Source organism: Homarus americanus, unplaced genomic scaffold, assembly GCF_018991925.1.
Source record: "Homarus americanus isolate GMGI-L3 unplaced genomic scaffold, GMGI_Hamer_2.0 scaffold74, whole genome shotgun sequence".
Lineage (NCBI taxonomy): Eukaryota > Metazoa > Arthropoda > Malacostraca > Decapoda > Nephropidae > Homarus > Homarus americanus.
In genome coordinates this window covers 900893-917174 of record NW_024716951.1, presented here as the reverse complement: position 1 = coordinate 917174, position 16282 = coordinate 900893, and the positions used below count along the sequence as shown (strand labels likewise).

The following is a 16282-nucleotide window of genomic DNA, read 5'->3' as shown; positions in this document are numbered from 1 at the left end:
TAACAAGATAGTGCAGATGGGTCAACAGCTGGAGTTAGAAATTGATAATGAAGATGTTGAGCAGTTGGTTGAAAGTGTAGCAGAAGAGCTAAGTAACGAGGATCTTATTGAACTGGATGCACAGAAAATTGCAGAGGAAGAGGAGAGTTAAAATGTAGAAGAAGAACCTGCACCCTGCAAAAAAATTTCAGTGAAACAAATGGCAGAGGCATTTGCTACTATTAATAAGGGGATGCAATTGTTTGAAAAAATGGATCAAAATGTTGAGCGTTTTGCGAAAGTTGACAGAATGATCCAAGATGCACTTGCTTGCTACAGGGAGATTTACAATGAAAAGAAAAGGCAAACTGTGCAGTCTAAACTGGACATATATTTTAAGAAGTCCCCCATTGCTGTCTCCTCACGCCCCACCACTGCTGCCTCTTCACTCTTAAAGATGATCCAATACTTTCAACAAGCAAGTATGTTAGCCTGTCTGAAGGAAGCGAAATTGATGACCCACCCAGCCCTGTCTCCTCCTCTGCTTCATCCAATTAATGTAGTCTCCATGTTTAATTAAAAAATTATTGAGACCCCGTGTGCATCCAACTGACTACATTAAAGGTAAGTGCACAGTAACACTTTATTAATTTTTCATTATTGATTACCTTTAATGTACCGTATTTCATTTTATATTTTCTATGTATTATTTTTGCATTTTTGACTTACGACCAATTCGACTTATGACCTGGTCATCGGTCCCTAACCCCGTCGTAAGTCGGGGACTGACCGTGTATGTGTATGGGATTTTCCCATGATTGTATTATTTATTTGTATGTGTTTTGTGTGTGTGTGTGTGTCTACACACACACACACACACACAAAACAGGTAAAAGAAATTATTGTCTCTAGAACGAATGGCTCCCTGTCCCGGCCGCAAAAATGATGGCAACTTTAAAGTTACCCGCAGATTTCTTGGGTACATCCAGGGTATCATCCGCAAATAATCGAGAACCGAAAATAAAAAATCTGTGAATTGTCAGGGCATCCTGCAGTTGGAATTTGGATAAAATGAATTGCACTGTAAATTAAATAAAGTCAACGACATTGGATTTACCATAACAGTGGAGTCGTTCTGCATACAGCGGCCCAACATTAATGGAGGAGGTTATTGGGGCATACAGCAGCCCGACATTAATGGAGGAGGTTATTGGGGCATACAGCGGCCCGACATTAATGGAGGAGGTTATTGGGGCATACAGCGGCCCGACATTAATGGAGGAGGTTATTGGGGCATACAGCAGCCCGACATTAATGGAGGAGGTTATTGGGGCATACAGAGACCCGACATTAATGGAGGAGGTTATTGGGTTTTAATGGGTAAGTAATGCAGGAACCAAATTTTACCAGAAAGTTGCTGAATATTAATTCTGGTGCCCTAGATACTCTGTGGTGCAACAGCACCTTCCCTTCCTACATTCATGTACTGGGTGGAGTGAGCCAGCACACACCCGACCACAACAATAACAAACACCTGACCGACCAAGCGCAGCATGGCAAGTGTTACCCAAGCAGCCAAATACAGCATGCCGAAATTTTCCCAGATAATTTTATGTAAATCGGCATTTTCCAAGTTATTTTATAATAAATTCCGAGACCGTATACGTCCCGAATTATATGAAATTCTGAGATATTGAATAGTGAGTTATCAAGGGTTTACAGTACAGTATATATATGAAGTGAGATGACTTACTTTTCCATCTCAGCCGCCGTCTCCTCAACATTAGACGGATGACACACAATAACAGTTCGGGATGTGCTGGGTTGAACAAGAGGTTTGAAGTACTTCAGTGCAACTCTCTTAACATCACTAAGTGTAACTCTTGTAATTTTATCAATCAGGTCTCTGGGGACAAGGAAAACACATTTTAGTTTTATAATAAGTGTGTGACAGCTGACACCCTGTACTATCTAAGAACACATTTTTTTATTATTACAAGAATTAAATTTTTCTGAAACACATAAATTAAGTAGACTTGCATTCTTGAGAAGTATGATAATAAGTGAAACAACGTACAGGTGTACTGTACAGGTATACTGTACTGTACCCAAATTAGATAATTCTATGCTAAAATGAATACTGTACAGGTATTTAGATGTAAAAGATATGTAAATAAGATAACATTTACCTGAGTTGGTTTATGAAAGTAGGTACAGAGGCTGGCTGGGGTAGGGAATGGTTGAGTTATTGAGATACAATTGTTTTTATCAATTGATTATCATTGTAAATTAGGAGACATGGGAGGGGGAGGGGGGAGGATTCTCCATCACATAATAAAATAACACTTTGCAACACAACTTTACTGCCTACTGTTGTCTTTTCATCACCATAGTGGTCTCTTACCATTTGGGGAATTGCTGTAGCTCATTTCATTAGCTGGTTGTTTTCCTAATATCTCTCAGAGAATAAATATTTTGGAAAATATTTAAAAATTCTGGAGAGTTGTCAAAGTATGAAGCTGGATTCAAAAGATGCCATTGCCTTGTAAACAATTTTGTTACAACATGTTGTGGCCTGTCAAACTGCTTGGAACATATGAAGCCATAGTAAGGGCACAAGCGCCACCACACCAAAATCGAGTTACCACAACAGCAAGTTTCAACAAGGTTTCCTCTACCATAAAGTGTGTCGTATGTGCAGGACCCAGCACCTGTTGTCAGTGAACGTGAGGAGAGTGAACCCGAGGCTGGGCCATCACGGGGCTGTAAGAGTCCGGCAGGCTTCACTTGGAAGAGAAATGTTACAAAAAAGTTTTGTAACGAAGGCAAGGTATACACCAGTCGCATGACCAAAAAATTACTACCAGCAAGGCAGGTAGTCCCCCCATGTGCCGATAAGGTGTTTTACAAAAGTCGCCCTAACTACTGCGGTGGCCTCATATGCAATGTTCATGTTCTTTTCATATAATGGTTAGCTGCATGTTCTCCAACCCTAAAAAATATTTTTTTTGTTTTTAAATACATTGAAAAAAATTCTAAGTAAAAATAAAGGTGTATTTGATTTATTATCAAAATAAAAAAAAATAAATAAGAATTACTGTAAATTGTGGAATACCTGTACAGTACTACATATGGTCTGGGCTCTGAAACTGTTCATATGCCAACTTTCCTTGTGTTTATCCAGTTGTCTCAAAGATACATATGGCAAGGAGACCATCTGTTTAGGATCATCACAGTAGAAGACAAGGCGCCATCACAGGACGCATGACTGTATAATATATTTTCTTAATAAATACAGAAAGGACAATTGGGTTTCGCTACTAAAACCCTATACTATACTTTTACATGTTCCAGCCCCATTAACTCATCAAGAATCAACGGTTAAAGGCCAGTTCACTTACTTGCTAAGTGAATACGTAGCTTTATAAATGCATGGAACAACTTACTTGTTAAATGAATAAAGTAAGTAGTTCTACAAAGGTATGGTGACATTTGTTATGTGAGTGAGTGGCAACTAAAAACTCATGATGTAACTTACTTGTTGTATGAATGAGGAACCCTTCGAAAGTATGCCAAGAGTGACTGCTGAACAACATCTGATATCACTGCTTCCCTCTCGATTATTTCAAAAATTAGAGAGCTGCGTGCTGATTCCAGTAAGTTTAAGTCCCATGGCGCTGTTCCATTAATGTGGGAATTCTGGTAAGGAAGTTTATAATGTTAAAACTCTGTCACTTGCATAAAAAAAAATACAAAATAAAAGTGGCTACAGAGGAAATGGGGTTTCTAGGCACCTGTATATTTTCAAATGCAAAATGAAATTACCCTGTACAGTACTAGCTATTAATGGCACAAAATAATTTCTCTAAAACAGAAGAGCTGGGATGAGTAACATAACTTTAACTCTAAATTGAGTGTGTGAGCACGAGACAATGAGATAATACTACTGTAATATTGGCATTCAATTAAGGGGTGTTCAGTTGAAAATACGATGAAAATCGGAAAATTACGAAAATATTCAGAAAAAATTCACGAGGAAAGCTGTTGCCGATGCCTATCTGCTGGCGTATTTTTATTGTGTAATTTTTAATATTTATGTAGCTATGCCTGATTGTTCTACCCCCTTCAATTAGAGGGTCCTTCTGTATCTGGCACCTTTCTCAGCTAGCTAGCAGTAAGACGAGAGTCTGAGGCCTCAGTTACCCATGAAAGAAGCGAGAGTTAGGTTCAACCGTGTATTGTTCTTGGCCCGTATCTCAAAACGAGTTTCTCTAAACTTCAAATCCCTAAGGCCGATTCTAATAAAACAAAACTAAGCAGTAGAATAACATATTGTGCGTGGCGTAACATATAGATTTTCTTCATATTTGGCCTGGTTTATTATTTGCTGGTTTATCTTTATAAATATTTGGAAGAAAAAATGGTAAGCCAGGAAAAAATTCATGCACCCAAAACAAATGGGATAATCAGAAATATCTATATGTCATGACCAAGAGAAGTAATGGAGATGTAGGATTTTGAAAATTGATAAGTATACACTACAGGTATTCCTTGACTTAATTCCATTTAAAATGGCTGGCAAGCTTAAAAGTGAGAGTTCTCTTGGTGCTGAGAAGAAAAAGAGACACCCATTTTAGATTTTCTATGTACAGTATTATTTTCGCCTTTTTGACTTCCGACCAATTCAACTTATGACCCGGTCGTCGGTCCGAAACCCCATCGTAAGTCGAGAAGAGATTGTATAAGGGAAAATCAGGTACAGTATCAGGCATTAGAGATTAGGCAGAACCGATTCAGGGGTATAGCAACAATGTATCTGGTGTCCTTAATTGATGACAGGAAATTGATATTGAATTATCAATTATTAATGAATTTTGTGCTTCAGCCGGATGTTCCCCTTACCATGAGTGATCCCACACAGGTACGCACATATAGTGTATATAGATATATAAATTACCTTCTTCACCACCATTCTAGTTTCTTACTTATTAAAAAACATTTTAGCATTTTGTCCTATTTACATTATGATTCCACATATACAAGTGTAAAAAATTAGTGCTAATAAATAATAAATGATACACAAGGGCAGTAGAGACTTACCAGAATATCCTGTGCCTCCCGGTAAGCTCCAGTCAACTGAGCAGCTCTAGCCAGCTTCAATATAAGTAAACCTTGTGTGGGATTGAGGTTTATACTGTAGGAATAAGCCAGACCCTGTCCTCTAATTTCCCTCCACATTGGCCCCTGAAAATTTTCAAATATGTAGAAAGTTCTTATTAGTGTCCTGGTCTCCTGTCACAATTACATTCACAATTTTTTCATTCATGTCCTTGAAAAGAAATCATCTACATTTTGAAAAATATAACAAAGATATTTGTGAAAAGTACACATCAGCCAAAACAGAAGAGAGCAAAGTACAGTGTGCATGATGTAGGTTTTTTTCTGTGATGCCATCACAGTCTGTCAAGGGACATGACATTTCTTGATGGTATGAAATTCTGAGCCCATAACTTATGCTCTTATACAGTAAAGAATTATATTCTTAACAAACCTCCAGTTGAGTGAGATACTGAATGGCAGTAAGGATTGCTGGAACATCCCAATCTCTGTGCTCAGTGACACAACTGGTTGACTGCAACAAATATGCTGACTCGACTGATCCAACACCAGTCAAGAATCCAGTTATATTGCCTAAGTTTTCATGGGACAGTAGTTCACTATCTGGTATTATGTTAAGTCTGAAAATAAAGCAAATGTCTAATGAAAAAGTATTAAAATATAAAATACTAAATATGCAATATTTCTTTAGGAAAACCTTGCAAAGCTGCAGCAAGAAAATAATCAATGAAAGACCGTGTACAGTGGTCCCTCGGTTAACGAATGCCTCAGTTAACAAAATTTCGGTTAACGAACTGCCTCCCATAAGATTCTTAAATTCGGTTAACGAACAAAAATTCGGTTAACGAATTTCTTACTAACCGACCTCAACATGTTTTCGCTTGCACTGGCCGGTCAACCAGCTTTAGTATTAGTCCGCCAATACATTAATCGGTTCTAGGGCTTAAATTCCTTACTATTTTAGTAAATATCAAGAAGTTTATACTATTCAATAATTTTAAAAGTTTAATATTCAATTTTTTAGTCATTTTAACAATTATTGAACATATTTGAAGGTAAAGTGACTAGTTTAATGCGCGGCATCCAGCCTCTTAACACAGCAAACAGGCGTTAGTCTCTCTCTGTTTTCACTGGAGGTAACATCTTGCTTGAGACTCTCTTCAACTAAACGCTTTTTTCTGTGTTTCCAAGCAAATTATTGGTCATTTTGAAATATATTTTACATATTGACAATATATAATGCAGTGCAGAGTTGATTTAAAGAAAATAATCTTGAAATACACCACGAGAACTAAAATTTTATGGGTGAAATGGTGCCATGGGGTGACTTCTCTTCCACCCCAATGCCTTCTCTTCTTCCTTCTCCTCCACCCCCATTCTAATTCCCATTATCATCATCATCATCATCCAGGAGCCTTCTACATACACACCTCAAAGTAAGTGAACTTTTCTACCATTTTTGTTGAATTTAGGCAATTTTCGGTGAGCTGGAACCAACTACCCATTGAAACAATGGTTTCGGTTAACGAATTTTTCGGTTAACGAACAACCTGCTGGAACGGATTGTGTTCGTTAACCGAGGGACCACTGTATTAACAAAACTTCTTTATGCCAGCACACTTATAATAGTAAATACATCCTCCAAATTAGGAATTGATACCTGTAACCCATTTCATTACCGAGGCAGAGAAAGAGTTACCTGCTACTATGTGTGCTTAAGCTTACAGTAAACTCAAAGATAACTTCCACCTGGGTGATAACCATTGCTTATATGAGACTAGAGGCCACAAGACATCCTTAAAACATGAGTGTAATGAACCATGAAGCCTTGCAACTTCCTCCCCAGATAAATCTCATAAACTAGGCTCTTAAGTAACAATTCCCTCAATCTAGCAAACTACAAATGACATCCTATGGGGGTGGGTGTGATCAAAGAATCTGAAATTTTCATGGTTATTTTCAGGTTTTTACCCTCAGCCCAACCCCACACCTTTTGGGGACTTTTATTCCTTGGTTAAAGTCAAATAGTTAAGTAAGAAAAAGTTGCCAAATTTTGATACTTCCTCCAAACCAGGTTTAAGTAACAGTGACCTTGATCTTTGACCCCAAAAGAGCAGATGCAGTGGTGTGGTAAAAATGATTTATATCAAGTTTCAAACAGATCCATCCATAACTGTATGAATTTTTGCACTGAATGGTTTTGAGTTAAACACATACAACCACATATGAGGTGTTCAGTGTGACAGTGACAAATGCACCAAATTAGTTTCGAGAAAATGTGCATCAAAGTTTGAAAGACATAAATGGCTATAAAATTATCTAATATTGATCAATTTTGAAGGTATTTGTCATATAATAGAGATATGATGAAATGTTAAAACTGCATTAGTAAAAAAACAACAAATAAACAGAAACATGAAATTACGGAAGTGAAAATACTTTGTACCGTATTTGCTGGCACATAAGACGCACCAACACACAAGACGCACCAACACACAAGACGCACCAACACATAAGACGCACCAACATAAAAGACGCACCAACACATAAGACGGACCAACACATAAGACGCACCCCTATTTTACAAGGAGTTTTTTGGCAATTTTTTTTTTAGTAAGTTTCATCATACAATTATTGAAAGTGATTAAAGTTATTTTGTAGGGGAAAACATATGATTTTGTGCAAGTAAATACAATATATACAGTACTGGAATCAAGTAGGAAATCATATACTGTACTGTACTGTATATACACTAGGGTATAGTAATATTACTATACTAACCCAACTCTACCTCTGATCAGAGCAGCTGTGTGGCTTGTTTATATTTTGGTCAAGAGAATTACAGACAGGACGTGAAACTCATATTTTTGGCTGTGATGTTTTGTGTTGCCGCGATCTGCCACCAGGGTGTAGCAACACTGCTATTGTTTTGGCATCATCGACTCATTGCAAATGGCTGACTGGCAGCTGAACTTTCTGTTAACATTTCTTTAATCTTTCTAGGGGCATTTTTCATTTGGATAACAAACAAATGTTTCTTAAAGGTAATACAGTCCTTAAATAATGTAAGACGTATCTGGCGTGGGTTACGTATGAAGGAGGTACAGTGAGACGACGTGAGCTTCCCTCTGCCGTTAAGCCATTATTTACGTCTTCGGCAAATTTGTCATAAGTTTGTGATAATAGGGCTTGTTTTTCAGTAATTTATTACTTTTAATATTACTAACAAAATTTTTGTGCTTAGTGGACTACTGCTCGTCCCAGACTCCCTAGCTAGGCACCTCCACCTATGGCGCTTGGCCTCCCATCCATAATACGGGCGCATTAGACGCAGGGTAATTTGCAAAAAAAAAAAAAAAATATGCGTCTTCTATGCCGGCAAATACGGTACAGTGAGTTCTGCTATAACGCGTGTTTGATAACGAATTTGCTCTAACGCCGATTTATGAATTAGAACGATATTTGTATAACGCAAGGCTTGTTTGCTATAACGCGATTTTTGCTTACTATCAAGAAGCGTTCTGGTGATAGAATTCCCGTGATGATCGTAAAAGAAAGGATATAACACTTGAAGAGAAGCTCGATTTTATCAACCTCAAAATCACCCTTCTCCCCCATCAAGTAAAGTGTTACATTTACTGTATGATTTCATTATTAGATATGAATGTAACATTTATTTAGACTGTGCTATCCTTTGTGTTAGGCTAACTACTAAATTTTTTCGATTTGAGTAATCTGCACCTAACCCTATTTTCTCCATATGCCCTGTTATTTCTATTACGCGATTTTCTATAACACGATATTTTACAAGAACACAATTATCGCGTTATAGCAGAACTACCTGTATATCATAATGGATCTGTCTTAGGTGAGTAACCTGACACTAGGCTGCATATTACTATCTGAAGAACTCATTATGAATGCAAGAAATGTATGTTAAAAAATAAAAAAAATAAAAAATGCACAGCATCACAATGTTACACGGGTAAACAAGGACCGAGTTGAGAAAGGGGCCATAATCTTGACACTCATTGACTGATGGAATAACAATATGCAACTGTGACATTGATTGGTCACTGGCTGAGGTGGGTTCGTTTCTTCAGCAAGGAGCAGTACAAGGGGTCCTTGTTATCTGCAGTTACTTGGGACTGGAAAAATGCCACTGATAACGAATCCACTTATAGCGGGGAATTGATCCCGTAAGAAATAATGGTAATATGTAGGTCAAACTGGGACCATGACATTGAACACAACACTCAAAAAATATATATGATATCATTTAACAATTATTTACCTTAGAAATATTTGTTAAACATTTGAAAAAACAGTATTTTAAGAAATTATTCAACTTTATAAGTTATCTAACTTTCTTAAAATTCATTGGGGTTGATGTAAGTCGTGCCAGCGACCTGGTGGTCCACATCAACCGTTGCTGGTGCACACTCACTCCAGTGGTTTATTGAGACAAAATACTTATTATAATGTTTTAAAAATATATAATCTTAACTTAAAATGTTTTTACTGTATTTATTTCACTTTCAAAGGTAGAGATGTTTGGCTTCGGTGGATTGATGGAGGATTGGTTAGAGAATAAAAGAGAGACAGGACTAGGTGGATTATCCACTCCCACTCTTCTTTAGGCCTAATCACTTCTAATTTTACATCAATACTATAGCTGTGTGCTTCCTTTTGAGCATTGCACCACCCTGTTTGGGTTGGGAACTCATGGCTACAAAAATAATTAAATAATTTCCCACAAAATGCACGAAAAGGCAGGAGTAAACACAGAAATGTACTGGTCTGGATGAAACAGTGAGAGACTGCCATGGGGACAGTACATGTATGATGCCAGCAAGAGGATGAAATTTCAAACACTACAGCTAAAAATCCGTAGATTTTATCCGGAGTTTTTGAGTTGAATCAGCTTAAATGCGGGGAGTTTTTACGTACAGTATATGGTCACAAAAAGTTGACCACTTAACTGCGAAACCACGGATAGTGAATACTCTTATAACGAGGACCCCCTGTACTGTACTATACTATGCTTTCTCAAGCTCGCACATATGGTGCACTGTCCTCTCTAAATTGAAGGAAAATTACCATGCAATAAAGATGAACCCACCAAATGTGGACTGTGTATTATGAAAAAGCATGGATAGCCCTTGTGTACCACAGCAAAGAGATCTTTGGTAGTATGGCAGATTCTACACTGTTGCATTGAAGATTCATATACACCATATGAAAGATGACAATATATTTTGGCTGAAATTGATAAAGAGGTAAAGATTACAACACACTTACAATCTTTCTTTTGGAGTTTCCTTTTTAGACACAAAATTCAGCCAAGGAGCCAGTGGGTCACCTAGAGTTGATAATTTTTCCACATCAGTTGCCATATGTATTGTTATACGATCCTTGTGAACAATAGCACTTCGAACCTAAAAATGAAATAAAGTAAAAGCTATACAATCTGAATTATCAACAAGCAGATACCTTTATTTGATAACCTTAATAACAACTTTATCACAACTTATTCTACCTTTTTAACTTTGTGTTACCACTACTGAAGAAAAAGGTGAGTACTGGTACAATAATTTAATGGCCAAGTTTAGTCACTGTGTTGATCATATCTGAACAGCTGGTCAACCTGACAGACTTCAAAAGTTATTCAACACCAAAGAAACCAACAGCAGAAAACAATAGAATTTACAGTATCTAAACTTTGCAGTTAAAAATGAGATTGATCCTGAAATCTCATTTTGATACGAGTGAAATCAGGATCAAGTAACTCGTATGTATAATCATTAGTCTAGGGGTTGAAAACCCAGGGTACCTAAGGCCTAAGACTGACATTGTAAAAGTTGATCTGACAATAAGTTTAGGATTCCTCATCTTATCTGGGTATCGAAGAGAGACTTGATACACAGCATTTACCACCAAAGGGTGAGAGATGAGTCCCGCTACCATGCTTGCACCAGTGTGCCCTACAACCCTCATTTGTACAGCTACAAGTGCCAATTCTGGGTTAACCAGTGCAGTTCCAGTTCATCTCAGATCTTATAGGAAGGAAGGAAGGAATCTGGGCTTGGCACAAAATAAGATTTAATGGTAAATCCCCATTTAGAGCCTTAAGCCTGTTCTGGATGATTAATGCATCTACAGCTAGCAGGAAATAGAGGAAGGAGGCAAGTATAAGCTCGAAATAGAGGAAGGAGGCAAGTATAAGCTCAAAGTGTTAGTGCAATTATATATCTCATTACAGGAGTGAGGTCACTACCTGTAAAGAACTGACTTTACAAATTACCAAAGTTGTAGTGGTCTCATTATTTTTAGTAAAATGAGTTCAACTGCCTCTCATGGCTCACACTAACATTATGACATTTTCATATTTTAAGATAATACTAGAGGTTGGGGATTGTGAATTGGGAGTAGATATACTTTTATTAAATCGCAAACATGCTTAATTCACCAATCCAGAAACTGCAAATATCAAGTGTCCACTGGACTGGAAGTGTTGGGGATGTATAACACTGGAACACTTCAGTACAGTATACCAAAATCTGTACAATTATGAACCACTTTTGCAATAATTAGTCCTGTAAGGTGACATCCTACAGTTGCCCATAGGTCACACCCTCCATCTGGAATAAAACTATCCTGAGACTGGCTGATTCACTGTGCTTAAAGGTAAGGGCACAGCATTGGGTGGTGTTGGTATCATATACAGTACTAACCAGTCAGCCAAACTCAAACTGGTTCACTTAGCAAATTTTAATATTCATGCAACATGACAAACAAACATTTTTCAATAAAATAATACCTGCATGGCAATAATAAAGATCTGAGAGAAGCAGCCAAAATAGTATGGGAAGTACAAAGCTCTCAGCAGAATGAGTAAGTCTGAAGACATCTATAGAACTCAATACAGACAAGAAATGAAGTAACTGACACTACAGGACACTTGTAACCTAACAACTGAGGGTTGCAGTGTGTACTATACTTGTGCGAGTTAGGTGATAAGACTTACTACTTTCAAAGTTAACTGCTGTATTTATCATGTCTCTTCTAGACACCCTGAAGTAATAGGACAGTGAAATAATTATTATTTTTTATTAATTCCAGTAATACAGGTATCTCTGGGTCATGGAAACTGTAGGGTTTCAACCCATACACTGGTGACTGTATATGAGTAGCCTGAGCCAAGCATAAGGTCATGACAGGAAATTTCCACAAACAAGTTTAACAAACCTGCTCTAACTCTCCAAGAACTTTTTCTTCTTCAGTATTCAATCTATTGAGAATATAGTTGAGGAATTTTTCTTGCCTCAGAATATTCTGCTGGTTCTGGTTGCTGTCTGCCAAGAAAGTTGTTTAAAATTAATGAATGCACAGCATTAAGAATTGTATTATCTTACCATTAATGGGTAAATATATTCAATAGAAAGATTTTTGAAAAGACAGGCTTAAATAATTTATCATCCTAAAAATGCTGAGACACCTTATCATGGCACATGAAAATAAATATAGTGTACCATAGCAAGTGTCTGCCACTACTGTACAGTTGACCAAAGCCCCAATGTCATACTGTAATTATAACATTTTGTTATATCTACATACAGCAGTAAGTTTGGGATAGGTCAATTGTTTACAGGTCACAGACCAGGTTTTCAGCAGCAAACCCCTCACTCCAGTCAACCATCAAGGAGATGAGAATATCAGGGAGGTGGTTTCCAAGATGAATCTAACTGATTTTGTTATAAATCAGATTTTAAGGGTCAACCTCTTTAATAATTTGGTGACAGTTAGTTAGGACCTGTAAATAAATGCTCCAAGAGCTATGCTGCACACACCCAATGGGGAATTCACTTTCAACATAAAAAATGAAACCTTCCCTTACATTATTAACTTACCCTTCCCTATGCCAAATTTTGTTGTTGGTTTGAGCTTTAGTAATTAATTTCTCCTTGCAAGAAGATGCCTACTAACCCTTAAATAGCAGCCAGCATCAGTGAGAGCTAGCTGTAAGGATGGCAGCCAGCCTCTGTGAATGTTTAGTGCTCATTGCATTCATTTTTATCATATGGAAAGTGAATAGGGCATCCTTAACCACTGGTTAAGGGTTAACTGGGGAGCAAAGAGTGATCTACAACAAGACCTAATGGGACATGTCCCAGAAAAGTCAAAGTAACAGTTGATACAGTACTCCAAATTTAGACCCCAAACCAAATTTCTCTAACTAAACCCCTTAAAGGGAGGTACACATCTGTTGACATGCTGTCTGGCATCACTGTCAAACGGCCATCTTCCGACACAAATCGGTGTTCGTGCCTGATCAATGACGGGTTTTCTGGTGTCCAATCACCACGCGATCAGGATGCCACGACTCTCAGTGAGTTGGATGGCTCTGCAATGAGAGGTTATCTGTACAGACGCTCTTGCAATTTCTACATCTGAATCTACTAATCTAGTACCTGTATCTTGTCTCTCTATTAGCGGTTATATTTTTTCAAGAGAAAAAGGCCGTTACTGGCATTTTGACATAATGTATTGAAAATCTCCCCCACTTTCTATTGCAAGTTCATTAACCCTTTTGCCTCTGGTTAGGGTGCCGCTGGCCGTACACCCCACGTGGGGTAAATCAAGAAAAATCAACTTTTCCAAAAATAATTTTTAACCCTTTTACATGATAAAACAATAAAAAATAAGTAAGAAGAACTATATGTTGACCCTCTAGAATCTTCCCTGTTGCAGCAGTGGCGAGGGAGATAAAGGGACAGTGTTGTTTTGACGGCTGACGCTCGTGGTCACTACGCACTTAGCGGCCAATTTCTGCTTGCTTTTGTGTCCGGGATGGCCAATACTGCATATATTTACTGATCATAATACTTATTTCCTATAAATAATTCATTTAGAATATTCTATTTGCATTATTTTTCATAAAAAGTGCTCGGAGACACACGATGTCTGGCTGTCTTTGTGAGAACAAGTAATGCATAAAATAATTCAACAAATAAATACGTTTATAACATAATTTTAGCATTATTTTACAGTAATATTATAATTACAATACAACTACACTATTTTTAGCAGTATTACAACATGATAAAATCGACAAACAATGAAAATGAAACAAACAAAAGTAGGTAATTACATTCAGGAGCTTCCCAGTGGCCGAGGTGTGGCGTGACAGGCAAATAGTCACACTGGAACCTGATAACCCACGCTGGGCATTCAAACAATGGCGTGAAAAGGAGCTGGTTCCGGAATGTCAACCGGGGCGCCTTACATGGACGTTCCAAAACGTTAACCAGGGCGTAGGGGTTAATTATGTGTTTAAAACTTCCCTTGGAGTGCATTTTCATTAAATGCTGTTAACACCACAATGTTTTTTTATTCACTGTTTTCCTCTCTATCGCACAAGCCATCATGACACTCCACAAAGCAGATTTTGTTGCGCACGAAAGTGGAGCCATTGCTCACAACACCGTGGTCAAACAACGAATGACAATGGCTGGTGCGTACAAACTCATCAAGCAAGCCTGATCAACACTGTTGGTCAGGCTTAACGTGTTGGACGGCATGTCGACAAATGTGCACTAGGCTTAAGCTAGGTACCAAAGTACCTGAAAAATCTTCAAAAGTCACTTGAAAACTGAAGACAAGGGCCTGTCTCTACCTACCCTCTGAATCAGCATGAGAGGGAAGCTGAATATGATATGGACCAAGGTGATGCAGGAGGGGAACCAAGCCATCCAAGGCCAAGAAGAAGCCAATACAGTAATGTTGGGATTCCTCAGAACTGTTCCCACTTTAAATTCACTTGAAACGTTTATGGTAGAGGATGAAACAAATGAGTCTGACTCTAGCTATTCCAGTCTAGAGAAAATGGCTTGGCTCCTGCTGTGCCCTACTGTAGAATAAGTGATGCACAGCATGGGAATTGGTGATCAACTTAGCATTGGAAATAAATCCACCAATGGACTGACTCCCATGAAAAGAATCCAGAAGGGAATCCCAACCCAACATCCATTTGGATGGTATCAATCTACACTGTAACAGTGCATCTGCCCTGACACGGAGTATCACAGCAATGTATGCTGTTGTAACAAAGCAAGAGAACTTTGGATTGGCAAATAATACTAACTCAATAGAAATGACCTGTAGGTATGCTGTCAATACAAATCAAAATTTTGTTTCTTATTACTCTATCAAAGACAGAGCAACAGCAGCTACTTTATGCTTGAGTAAGAGAAAGATGAGATGTTCATTAATAACCATAAATTTTACTGAAAGAAGTTTCCATGAAACAATAATCCAAATGAATTGTTAATATTTCCTTATTAATACATCCCCATTAACAAGACACACAGTACTTACCATTTCTAAAGGCCACACCATGGAACATGAGCTGCAGAAGTGTGGGTCCACTGCGTTTACTTTCTCCAATAGAGTTAACAAGTTTGTTGGCCTTCACTTTAACACGTTGTGTGGTGAACCGACTCTTGAACAAAATGTCATGCATCCACTGCACTCCTTTTTCATACTTGGACATCTCAGTCTGGCAAATAGCAACAGAGGCTGGTGGTTATTGGTTTCACTTTAATTTAGATATGAGGCAATTGATCCTGAAATTCCACTTTATTATGAGCATGGATCACTTGCTCACAAACTGAACTGACAAATTTGCAGACTGAACCCCAACAGTTTCTAAGAACCTTCCATTTCTGTGACTGGTATATACTCATGAAATTTAGTCTAACAAAAGAATTAGAGAGAGGATCTCTACAAGATCAACTGCAGTTGCCAGAAGACTATGAGCTAATAGCCTATGGTAGTGTGCTACTAAGCATATCCCAGCAAACCAAAAAGACAAAATAAAGTCCTTAGGCTCAACAACTGTTCTAAGTGATAAAAGGATGTCATAATGTATCAAGTCCAAGTAACAGTGTGACTTGCACCTTATTCTGAGAATCAAGTTACAGAGCATCACAAGTTGTACAGAGCATCACTAGTTCCTAGGTGCCAAGCAGATTAAAACAAAAATATTTTTTTGGGAGTATGACAAATAATTAACAAGCACATCTCCCAACTCCCTCTTGTACCCCCCCCCCCTCAAAAATTAACCATGACCCAACACAAAATTAATTATCTTGACTCTTGTTGAGTACCTTCAGCATATCTGGGA

The 16282-nt window shown here is 37.8% G+C and overlaps 1 protein-coding gene across 1 annotated transcript in view; it reads right to left on the bottom strand.

Annotated features, from left to right (window-relative positions):
- LOC121858584 (uncharacterized protein C05D11.1-like) overlaps nt 1-16282 on the bottom strand; it is a 37524-nt gene that overhangs the window by 1758 nt on the left and 19484 nt on the right. The window contains exons 12-18 of the mRNA XM_042355075.1: nt 15475-15655; nt 12346-12452; nt 10399-10535; nt 5531-5717; nt 5080-5223; nt 3518-3678; nt 1733-1885 (exon numbers count right to left, since the gene is read on the bottom strand). Of these exons, the coding sequence (XP_042211009.1) occupies nt 1733-1885; nt 3518-3678; nt 5080-5223; nt 5531-5717; nt 10399-10535; nt 12346-12452; nt 15475-15655 (1070 nt within the window). The remainder of the gene's footprint in view (nt 1-1732; nt 1886-3517; nt 3679-5079; nt 5224-5530; nt 5718-10398; nt 10536-12345; nt 12453-15474; nt 15656-16282) is intronic.